The following is a 12,975-nucleotide window of genomic DNA, read 5'->3' as shown; positions in this document are numbered from 1 at the left end:
GCCAAACGCTAGCGCATTAACGCTAGCGTTCGGCGCTTCGCGCCTTAGTGAATTTGCCCCTAAGTCTACTAGAAAATCATGTGAACATTAAATAAACCCAATAGGTTGGTTTTGCTTCCAATAAGGATTAATTATATCTTAGTTTGGATCAAGTACAAGGTACACAGAAAAAAATGTTTGTTTTTTTAATTTTGAATATTTGGATAAAATGGAGTCTATGAGAAATGGAACTTTCTGTATAACAGGTTTCCAGATAATGGGTCCAATACCTGTATTCTCAAAACTTATAAGCATGATTCAATTCCAGGAGAAAAAATAATTTTTTGATCCGACATTAGTTGAAAATGTTTTTATTGTTTCCACGTTAAACAAGCAGGAATTTCAACAAAAGATCAAAGCAGAATGAGGCCTACCAATACAACTTGTAGCAAAAATGCCTAATAGGAAAATGAAGAGTAAATATGATTGGTGAAGCCATCTAAGTTGTTCCACAGATTAAAATAAGTAAATTAAAATCTAATCATATAACCAAGCAACCAAACCACCAAACAACGCTCAGCGAATGTTACTACATTATAAAATTGTACCAGCATAAAGCAACGGCTGTAAACAAAGAAAATATATAAACATATCCATTGAACCAGCAAAGATTAGCTTATAAATGTAACAAGCCCAATGTGCGTGTTTTGAAACTAGAGTCAATTTGATCCCAAAATAATGATATTTTGATCTGACATTATATGCCAATATTAACTCTTTAAAGTAAAGGACATAAACCATATTTATACTGGAATTAAAGTTTCTCTAGAATAATTGTTTACAAGTGAAAGGAGCAAATGCTTCTCTACTTAACAGTCCCAAGTACACTTAAAAATGTATGCAAAGATTTGATCGAAAATTCCCTCGAATTTACTTTGACCCTTGATAAATCTGCCCCATAAAGTTGATGATCTTTTGCATTTAATCATCAACAATCATTTTGTGCTGCAAAATGTTTCTTAAAAGGGGGCCGCAACAGTTACTATATGTTGTTTAACTATGGAAAGTAATCAAGGCTGATAAAAATTCTACAAAGAAAAAGAACTCTAGATCCCTGGACCTGTGACTCGTGTTCTTTCTAAGGCTTCCTTACTTTTAGTTCCACATTCCTCAACACTCTTTCTCACATTTGCCCTTCCCTTCTCAGCCATAAACCCATACCTAAACCCATATCTCAATATAGCATTCATAATATTGTTGCATTGGTGTATTTTTTACAAGATGATACTACAAGGGGATGTTAACATTACTTATTAGACACAGCCTGTGACCAGTGTGAAATTATACTGTTACTGAAAAACAAATCTTGACTATAAAAAAATAATAGAATTGCTGCTTTGAGAGAGAAAAGAAAGTACCTTAATCATTTAAATACATGTACCCAGAATTCAAGTACATATATTTTAAACTATATAAACATTACACACTCTTCTGGGCAGGAAAATAAGGTTAAGCTGTATGCCCCCTTACACACCAGCAAGTCAACACTAAAGGGCAAATTTACCTAGGGTCGAATATCAAGGGGTAATTAACCCTCGATATTCGACCGTCGAAGTAAAATCCTTCGACTTTGAATATCGAAGTCAAAGGATTTTGCAATATTCCTACGATCGAACGATCGAAGGAATAATCGTTGATCGAACGATTAAATCCTTCGAACGATTCGAAGGATTTTAATCCATCGATCGAAGGATATTCCTTCGATCAGGAAATTGTTAGGAAGCCTATGGGGACCTTCCCCATAGGCTAACATTGGCCTCGGTAGGTTTTAGGTGGCGAACTAGGGGGGTCGAAGAAATTTTTAAAGAGACAGTACTTTTACTATCGAATGGTCGAATCTTTCGATTCGAAGTCGAAGGTCGAAGTAGCCCATTCGATGGTCGAAGTAGTCATATTCGACCATTCGAAATTCGAACTATTTTTCCTCTATTCCTTCACTCGAACTATGTAAATGGGCCCCTCAGTAAAGTAAATGACACATCAGAGTCTGAGAACACACCAAGATTGGCAAAGAAACGTTCTACAACAGCTTAAGACCATCTTAAAATTTATGGCACTGTATAAATCTAATTTATTCTGACAGGAAATACAGTATAATCCACGTCTGTCAACCAAATGCTTATTCAAGAGAGTAGTAAATGTAGGAAGGTCTATCATGTTAATACAGTCCTTTCTTATTAAATGTCTGTGGTGCCGGCTACAGTAGTGGTGGCTCCTTTGAAACTTAAATCCTGAAAAGAAAGAAAAATGCAAGGAGCTGTATATAAAAAGCAGCTGCAATCCAGATATCCTAACACATTTTGCAGCTGTTTTTTTTTTTTTTTTGGTTTTGTTGGGAGTACTCCTCTTGCACTCATAAGTAAAACACTGCAGTGATATCCCTGATGCTAATTGGGAAGCAATGTATCTGCCCTTGTCTTGCACAGCATTATGTCACCTTTCCAGCTGACACAAGATTACCCATTCCATTTAGAAGAAAAGAGGTTCCGCCTAAATATTCAGAGGGTTTTTATACAGTGAGAGATGTGAAGATGTGGAATTCTCTCCCTGAATCAGTTGTACAGGCTGATATATTAGATAGCTTTAAGAAGGGGTTAGATGGCTTTTTAGCAAGTGAGGGAATACAGAGTTATGGGAGATAGCTCATAGTACAAGTTGATCCAGGGACTAGTCCGAGTGCCATTTTGGAGTCAGGAAGGAATCTGAGGCAAATTGGAGAGGCTTCAGATGGGTTTTTTTTTTTGCCTTCCTCTGGATCAACTGGCAGTTAGGCAGATAAAAAAATAAAAGGTTGAACTTGATGGGCGTGTGTCTTTTTCAACCTAACTTACTATGTTACTATGTAATTGCTGTGGGACAATGTACCATCACAAAAATTACCACAGTTCTCAGAACCTTTAAATGCTGGAGTTGTGTACCTTTAAGGCAGGAGTAAAAATAAAATACAAGCTGGTCCTGTAAAACCCTTTATAAGTATAGGTGTCATGCTGTTGATCCTCCACTCCCCTTAAACCATGTCAGATACAATGACCTTTCCTTCTTTACCCTACTTTATGGGGCAGATTTATCAAGGGTCGAATTTTGAAGTGATAAATACTTCGAAATTCGACCATCAAATGGCTTTACTTTGACTTCGAATATCGAAGTCCACGTTTTTTTTCATAGAATTTGGCCATTTGCGGCCGAAGTAAAATCGTTCGATCGTTCGAAGGATTTCAGTGATTGATCGAACAATTTTTCTTCGACTTCAAAAAATGTAGGCTAACATAGCACTTCGGCAGGTTTAATTTGGCAAAGTATTGAAGTCAAAGTTTTTTTAAAGAGACAGTACTTCGATTATCGAATGGTCGAATAATCAAACTATTTTACTTCGATGCCTTAGTATTCCCTCAAATTCACTTCTGAATTCTGCCCCCTATGTGTATGAGGGTAGGAATAATAATAATAATAATAATAAAGCATGATTTAGATATGCCCTGTGCAATAGAGAATCATCTGATTTCCTTTAAAACCCTAATTTTTATATGGAACAAGAAAAGGAATTTGTATACAGGGATGAGTCAATGCTGTCCCTTAGATGTAGACCTTAGCCAGGTAAGGCATGTGGTGACACCCTGAAACACAACCACTGACTTCTGAGGAGGAATAATAAGTACTAATAATAACATGAATAAAAATAATAATATAACCAGATATATGTCTGTTTTCCAAGTAAAACACTATTACAAACAACCCCATTTCTCAGATACTGTAAGCCCTTGCAAAATCAGTGGAGGGAAGGATGTTGTAGCTGAAGTGTAATTCTCACATACCATAAGTAGAAGTATTGAAATAATATGGGTGCAAGTAAAATAGAATCAAGGGTTACAGGCTGATTAGTTTCTTGCATATTGAAATGCAACTGGAGATTTCTGTGGAGGTTTAGTTTCACTTACAAGATTACCACTTATATAGCAATCCCCATCAGTGAATTAAGCCTTGGAAACAAGTACTAACATGAGTATCTTTCCATCCTGGGCCCTACAACTGACAAGTATCACCCAGTGATAGCTAAATGCTGAATATCTTTCCTCTATGGAGAACAGAGGTGTCCTTTCAGACTGTCTCTAGACTCCTAGAGGCCTCCACATGCACATCTGCCGTCCTGGAGTCCAAAAAGGAACAACCACGCCATCCCTCTGGCTAGAGAAATCTCATAATACACTTGGTCCTACAGAAATACTGGGAGAGTTTAACTCTTTCAAATATCCAGCAGCCTTTTTATTAGTCACCTTAGAATTCCATGATGTAGGTTTGTAAATTTTAAAACATAAAAGGGGAACACAATTGAGATGGGGGAGAACTATGCTGTTAGCATATCATGCTTGTCATTAAAGGACACGCCTACTTTAACACCATCAACGCAAATACATTAAAATCTACCTCTTATTTGTTGCTTTTAAATTTATGATTAAAAAAAGGACTGTTGAACCAAAATAGAAAATAGAAAACGCTCAGGACACCAGGACATAGTATTAAAATGGGATAATCCCAGGAAAAATGGGACTTTACCATTACATGTTTAACAGCATTGCTCCTTTATATCATAATATTATCCCTTTGTGGTTTCATAATATTTTGAATAGTTCATACATTATACCATATTTAATCTAAAGATACTTGTACCTGCTCCTCCACAACACCCATCACACTTCTCCTTTAATTCTTTCATCTCTGATTCTAAAGCTTGTAGTCTGGACAGCAGGTCATTAAGTTGCTTGTTTTTCTCACAGTCTGCTGCAGGGGTTTGGAGATGGATATAATGTCTAAATACAAGATTTTGCTCATCTGACTGCACTGTTTGAAGCTTCTCATTCTCTTCCCCGGGGCTGCTGTATACATGGGTAAATGTGAGGCCTTTCTCGCTGCTACAGTCATCGATTTTGGTAGTCTTTATAGCAGCAGCAGAAGTCAGCAGATAAGGGGGTGCAGACAAAAGAAACACCAGAGCTGGCCAGAAAGACATAATAATGTCCATGCCTGAAATCCTTAAGTAAAAGAGGAAAAACAGTAGTATTAGCAGAACATACAATATAATCTTAAAAATGCATGACAAATTGGGGGAACATAATATATTTCAACAACCATCGCGAATATTAGTGACCACATTTTCATTGTTTGTGTCTTTTTTGAACAATTTCAGCCTCAACCACTTCCTCGCAACATTTGAGAACACATGGCTTTTATGAACATTTCACAATCGCAAAGTAAAGTCTCCCTAAATGTAGCAGTCAGACAGGCCAAATACACTGGCATTTGAGGACCACCAGGGTTTTTCCTGGTACCCAGTGGGCTTGTCCAATGCTGCTAAGTATTAGTGGGTTTTTCTCTTTGGAATGTATCATGCATCTTAAGACACACACTTACAAATAATCACTATAAGGGCTAACTTTTAATTGTCAGGCACAAAAATACTATAAACGTAATGCTTACACTTTGGCCATCTATACTAAAGCAACATGTTCCTATTAGGTGGCCGTGATGCAAGTTGCTTCATCTAAAGGAAACCATGTACATTTTGCCTGCGTGTTACACCTATATGTAGTCAATGTTGTGCCATTTGAGCTCCTGCAAGGATGAGTAAGTACCTCTCATACACCATCCACATGTAACCACTTTTATTTCATATGCAAGTTAATTTCTTCTGCATGCAGTTTACTAACCACTGAAATTTACACATGATTGTGACTGGTCCAGTTATTTGAGTATGCACTTGCACAATATTTAAAGAAACAGTTTGTAGCAATGAGTGCACATACCAAATGCCCCCTTTCTCAATGTATATTCAGTGTGGTGTTGCTTATTACTAGCCCTGTGCTAAATGGAGAGCTAAAACAAATTAGTTCCACCCAGAGGGGTAACATACGGGACATCCCCAACATTTGCGTGGTTGACGATCGACTCCATGACCACATGGGCCCCCTCTATCGCATAGTTGTGGTGTCTGCTGTATGGTAGTACCACATAAATAAAATCATTCAAGAGCACTATGCAAATATGTATTAAAGCATATCACTTACCTTTATCTAAAAGCTGAAGCCTAGACATTTGTTTAAAATTTCAGTACCACTGAGCCCACTTACCTCTTGTAATTGGGTATTTATTCCTTCATGTCCCAGAGGGGCCACACATCACACAGTTAGTGCCTGAGTGTGAACCACACTGGTCTACCCGCTATATCCCCTTACTGTATGGAGGGGTTGTGGGAAAAAGGTTTCTAATATTTAAAATATATTATTTATACCCTTTTTAAGAAAAGTTCAGACAATTAAAATGCCCATTATTACCTTCAAACATATGAGTATGTAACTTATGTAAAATGCAAACATAAAAAAGATCAGTCAAAATACAAGTTCCCCTTTTACACCAGATATTGCGCCTTTACACCAGATATTGTTTCTTACACAACACTCAGAAATTTCTACCACTTGCAATGATATGTAGTAAAAACAATACGTATAACTTTATTTGTACCAAACACATGCAGCACAGCTAGACAGTAAAATATGTTTACAACATTCCATTTTTCATACTTAAGACAAATATATAGTGAATTATAGTCCCTGTGCTGTAATAGTGTAGGTTATTATAAGTCACAGTGTAAGAGCACAAAAATGTGCTCCTTATTGTTAAGGCAGAGGACACTACTGTCCAGGGTCTGGCTGCACTCTGGATCTTGCACCAGATATTGTACTTAAAGCCTGCTCTATCAAATAGGGCAGACGGTAAGTACAGGGCCCCCTTACAGACAGTATGGGGCCCATTCACTAACTCGAGTGAAGGAATAGAGGAAAATCGAGGAAAAAAAATTCGATTTTCAAATGTTTTTTTTGACTACTTCGACCATCGAATTGGCTATTTCGACCTTCGACTACGACCTTCGACTCTGAATCGAACGATTCGAACTAAAAATCGTTGGAATATTCGACCATTCGATAATCAAAGTACTGTCTCTTTAAAAATTTCTTCGACCCCCTAGTTTGCCACCTAAAACCTACCGAGGCCAATGTTAGCCTATGGGGAAAGTCCCCATAGGCTTTCCAAGGTTTTTCTGATCGAAGGATAATCCTTCGATCGATGGATTAAAATCCTTTGAATCGTTCGATCGAAGGAATTGCGCAAAATCCTTCGACTTCGATATTCGAAGTCGAAGGATTTTAATTCGGCAGTCGAATATCGAGGGTTAATTAACCCTCGATATTCGACCCTTGATACATCTGCCCCTTTATGTCACCACTATCTAACTTGCAGGTCTGAATGATGTAAAAGTGATAGGGAAGAAGGGGGTTCACCTATTTGCCTTTTCTTGGCCACCCCTCATGATTACAGAGCTGCTGAATGCAGGCAGCACTGTATTCATGTAGTAGGCTATAGGTCTCTGTGCTCCAAAACAGAGCACAGAGACCCGGCACAATTGACCCAGCATGGAAAGCAGGGTGCTCACTTTTAAACATTTTTAAATGTGCCCAGTGTCTGGTTTCATATTCACGTATTATTACACTGGGAAATGACTATTTTAAAGTGTTCCTGGGCGACTAATTCACTTTATTTAGAGAAACTGCCTAGTCACACCATCCATTTCCACCTCATACCATTCTCTTTTGTTGATTCGTACCTGTGGAATTGCATCTCTGAATTCCTTAGGAGAGAATCCTTCTTCAATCTCCTTAAGCACTAAATTCAAAGACTACCTCTTGGAGCACTAGCAATATCTCAACCACTGTAAACTGAAGCATAGCCACATATTTGTGTCTGTAAATATACCCACCCACTTAGATTGTAAGCTCTACGGTGCAGAAACCTCCCATCTCTTATGTCTTAACACTTAGGGGGTTATTTACTAAACTCTGAATGCAAAAATCACAAAAATGTGTGATTTTTTTTAATAAAATCAGAATTAAACCCAGAGGATGGAAAAGTCAGAATCAGAAAATCTGGCATCTCAGACCTGTCGAGGTTGCATATAAGTCAATGGGAGAAGTCCCAATGATTTTTGATGTGCGCCGAGTTTTGTGCAATACCCCAAAGTTTTTGGAGTTTTTTGGTGAAAATTACAGAAAAAAAAACTTGGGATAAATAACCCCCTAAGCACTTAATTTTAAGAGGGTTATTTACTAATCTCCGAATGCAAAAATCACCAAAAATTTGTGATTTTTTAAAAAGCCTGATTTTATAAAAAAAATAACAAATTTTTTGTGATTTTTGCAAAAGTCTGAGTTTTCAGGTGAAAAATCCGGAAAAATCGTGAAAATTTGATTTTTTTCCTGCAAAGCAAATTTTCAGGAAAATGTAATAATAAATAAGCGCAACAAAAAAATAAACGGATTTGATCGGAGTTTGTAGCAGAAAATATTGGGATAGATTCAGACTTTTATAAATAACCCCCTAAATGTAATTCTGTTATTGTATTTATCCCTATCAGTATTGTTTTAATGTACTGTACTGTAGTGCTATATAAATAAATCTATACAAACATTCCTCTATCCTTCAGATACTAATTGACTTGATTGACTTGTAAGCTCTGCAGGCACAGGCCTCCACCTGTGTTACATTAATTTTATTACAGATATAAGATTTATTGTGACACAGAAGCACATATTTGCACCAGAGCCAACAAAAGTCAGCCTGTGCTACTGAAAAAACTGGGCTGATTTATTACTCTCAAAAAGGACAAGCAATATGTTCAACCTGTAATCCAGTTATAATAACAAAAGTATGGAGATGAGAAGAACAATATAATGTGACCTGACAATAAGGATGATGCATTATGCAACATTTACACAAGCAATGGGTTCAATAAAACCCAGGAGGGAAACAGATTTTAGCGAGAAAGCTATGGAAAAATTAGGTCACGACAAAATTGCCTGCAATGTATAGAGTGTTCCGTAGAATGGGGAAAAGCTCCATGCCTCAGACTTGCTAAAAAGAGTAAGGGGCAGATTTACCTAGGGTCGAATATCGAGGGTTAATTAACCCTTGATATTCGACTGCTGGATTGAAATCCTTCGACTTCGAATATCGGCGAACTAGGGGGTCGAATAGTCGAACAAATTCGAAGTCGTAGTCGAAGGTCAAGTAGCCTATTCGATGGTCGAAGTAGCCATATTCGACCATTCAAAATTCGAAGTATTTTTTCTTCTAATCCTTCACTCGAGCTGAGTAAATGGGCCCCTAAAAGTTCCTTGCCTCAGACTTACAGAGAAGATGGTACATATTACAAGGGACAGCAAATAGAAAATGTACAACAATAAAATGGTCTGGTCATTTGTAGCAATTGCACAATAGCTAATAAGAAATGTCAAGGTGAAAATAGTGGTTTCTCAATGTGGTTGCACTGTAAGCACTGTAATCAACTATTATATATAGAGTCCAACGAAGTACAGCGCTCAACAGGTTTAGAAACCTGACGTTTTAGTCACTGACCTTTCTCAAGTGACCGAAACATCAGGTTTCTAAATAAAATTTTAAAAAAATGTATTTTTGTTTGCAAATGACCTGTTGAGTGATGTACTTCATTGGACTATTACATTATTTGTTACCAGCACCCAGGCAGTGTGAGTGCTCCTCCATTGGGACTATAAATATATATATATATATATATATATATATATATATATATATATATATACAGATGCAGCCACTTTGGTTTGTCTGTTTGACACAGAATAACTAAACACAGATATCCCATTTATCTCATTTAACACAGAAAACTGCGTCACAACATCCCATCTAATTAAAGCATTCACCATTGTTCACAATGGTGCTTTGGTATGCTAATGGAAAGGTTAAATGCATTAAATGAGTTAAGATGACTTTAGATAACGCAGTTTTTTCAATTAACCATGAGTCATGACGCATTTATCTCACAAATCCAAGTGGCTTCATCTGTATATATATATATATATATTTATATATATATATATATATATATATATATATATATAATAAACCTGGGTTTTCTAAATAAAGGATGTTTACCTAATTTGGATCTCCATCCTTTATACCTGTATATCTGACAATTTAGCTCTTAATGTTAGTAGAGAAAACAAACATTGCTATTGTCGCAGAAAAGATCGTTTATGTTATTGTAACGTGTATGACCACCTTTAGTCTACTAAAAAATGATTTAAACATTAAATAAACCAAGTAGGATTGTTTTGCCTCCAGTAAGGATTAATTATATCTTAGCTAGGTCAAGTACAGTACAAGGTACTTTTATTATACAAGCAAAGAAGGAATCATTTTAAAAATTTGTATTATTTGGATAAAATGGAGTCTATGGGAGATTGCCTTCCCGTAATTTGGATCTGTCTGGATAACGGATTTCCGGATAACGGATCACATACCTGTATAGCACTAGCAGCTCAGAGGAACACTTGTAAGAAATATAGCAACCTGCCTGGGTAACAAAGAATATATATACATACTTCCCGACATTTTGGAAATAAAAAGAGGGATAAAAAAGTTGGTGCACTTGGCCACGCCCATTTTTGTGGTCACACCCCCTAATTACCATGTTCATTTTACAAAATTTGGCAGGTTATGAAAGTTTGAACATATTTCTGTGTTTTTTTTTCAGCTATTACAGTTTTGCTAATGAAGGTGAATTGCCTTTTAAGCTGAGTCTAACTTTTCCCAAAGGACCTGTTATCTTATGTTGTTACAATTACTTATTTGCTTATCTCGAAATTGTTACAAAAGTATCTTATCTGCAGCTGTGGCTGATCTGGCCTCTCTGCCAAAAGTCAATTAAGTTAGAAATATGTATATATTATAATAATAAAATCAACTGCACCCAGGCATTTTGATTTTTTTGTTACACAAGTTCTGGCTAATCTTAATGCTCTCTCTCTCTATGAAAATCGAAATGTACAAAGACATGACATTTAAAACCAATAAGCACAAAAGTAGGTTTAGAGTTCTGCCCTTTAAAGAGGTTTTACAAAATTATTTTTCCTAATAAAAGGGAATATAATCTGAGTTACTTTCCAATATACATTTATTTGTTTTAAAGTTATTGTAAATTGTAAGCAGAGTCTGTTTACCCCTTGCTCTCCTCTGGGTCTGACTCTTTAGACAATGTGCCAGGAATCAATATGAAGTTCAATGTGTAGGACAGAAGGACAAAATCGCAGGTTTACTGCTAATGTGCAAATTTATTGTAGTCCACACGACATGTTTCGGGAAAAATCTGCACATTAACAGTAAACCTGCGATTTTGTCCTTCTGTCCTACACTTTGAACTTTATATTGGCTTATTGGATGCCAGGACGGAGCACAAGTGGGACAGTAATAGGACTAGCTGCACCCTAACTTGTGTATAAACCCCATTGTTAAGCAATGTGCCAGAACATAAACATATATATATATATATATATATATATATATATATATATATATATATATATATATATATATATATATATATATATATATATATATATATATATATATATAGATATGTAAATCTTTTATTTTTAATGTATTTTAAAAAGTTGCTTAGAATTACATTTTCTTTCACTGAGCAAAAATCGTTTTTTGGGGTGGATGATCCCTTTAAAATGCCAAGCAAGAATTTTTGTGCCTGCTTTTCATGATCTATAAAAGTGCTGTACAATACTTTGTCTGTTGCATGGGGACAAGGCACAAGATGTGCAAAGCTGATGCAAAGAAGCCTTATACCGAACACCTGTCTTGACTAGGGAGAAAAGACAGGGCTCTTTGACACTGCTCCAACTAAATCATGTACAAGATGAACCTGGAGTAAGTGCACGCCCATGTCCTGCCTGTCAGCCAGCCCTTACTTAAATATAAAGGGTAAAATAATATGCTGAACTACACCAATTGCACTTTGCACTTCTTTTAGTAAATGAGCCCCACAGTAACTCGATTACGTGCTAAACAGGGTCACCCTCTCCTATTCAGTCTGAAATACAACAAAAGTTCCTTATCCATACTGAAATTGTAAAAATAGCATTTCCAATTTGTTAAATGATTAGATGCCCGGACACAATATCAAACAAGCAGCCGAATATTAACTTTAAAGCAAAACTTTTTATGAAAGTCGAATCTTTTGCACAAAGGTTGGATACTAAGCAAAAAGAAAATTATACAATTGGTGCCAATATGTGATCTCTACCCTGTAGTACATATCAGCAATGCATTGTAAACTATAGGTGTTCTACTTACCTCAGTCTGTGGCTTTAGTTCTGCTGGCTCCCTTCATCTGACAGAGGTTTAAGTGTCCCAGTCCCAGCACAGCAAACCAATCACCATTGTAGGGGTGTTCCCTTTATTCTATCTGTGTAAGTGTCACAAGGTTATTGTGACTCGTATAAACTCTTCTTCTCCACCCCTATTTGCTCCTAATTCTTCCCTACTCTCCTTCCTACCAAATGCACATTTCTCCAGTATCCCCCTCTGTGAATTATGGAACAGAAACCTGGTGTTAGAAATAATCAATAAGGATGATATTGGCCACAGGTATTATACCTTCATCCTTCCAACCTTGTTTAACTACACACATAATCCTCTAACAGCCTCTGCAGTTTAACAGTTGCTAAAGTCCCATAAATTGCATGTTGCACTTATTTGTAAAGCAATTTTTATTTTATCGCCTGACTATTTTAAAGCCTTGAAGCCATAGTTTGTAAATAATTAAAAACTTCACGCTGTAGTCATCTGTTTCCTATTAACACATAATGGGCATTATTCTATTTATTAGCTATATTCCTATTCCTGTACTTCTCTGTCGTTAACATCATTTGCTTGATGGCAACACAAATGGCCATTTACTGCACTCAGCTACATTCTATTGCATTCTCCAACATTCCAGCAGCAGTGCACACTGCACAACTAAATACATTTGCATTGCCTAAAATGAAGTATAATGGAGAG

General features: G+C 36.5%; 1 protein-coding gene across 1 annotated transcript in view; it reads right to left on the bottom strand.

The window, feature by feature from the left end:
- The window catches only part of tnn.L (tenascin N L homeolog), a 38,306-nt gene extending 25,936 nt beyond the window's left edge, over positions 1–12,370 (bottom strand). Inside the window, exons 1-2 of the mRNA XM_018258476.2 lie at positions 12,268–12,370; positions 4,705–5,066 (exon numbers count right to left, since the gene is read on the bottom strand). Coding sequence (XP_018113965.1) covers positions 4,705–5,056 — 352 coding nt within the window. The 5' untranslated portion in view covers positions 5,057–5,066; positions 12,268–12,370. The remainder of the gene's footprint in view (positions 1–4,704; positions 5,067–12,267) is intronic.
- Positions 12,371–12,975: the final 605 nt, after the last annotated feature.

This window comes from Xenopus laevis, chromosome 4L (assembly GCF_017654675.1).
Source record: "Xenopus laevis strain J_2021 chromosome 4L, Xenopus_laevis_v10.1, whole genome shotgun sequence".
Classification (NCBI taxonomy): domain Eukaryota; kingdom Metazoa; phylum Chordata; class Amphibia; order Anura; family Pipidae; genus Xenopus; species Xenopus laevis.
Note: the sequence above shows the minus strand (reverse complement) of the source record. Positions and strands in the feature narration are given on the sequence as shown.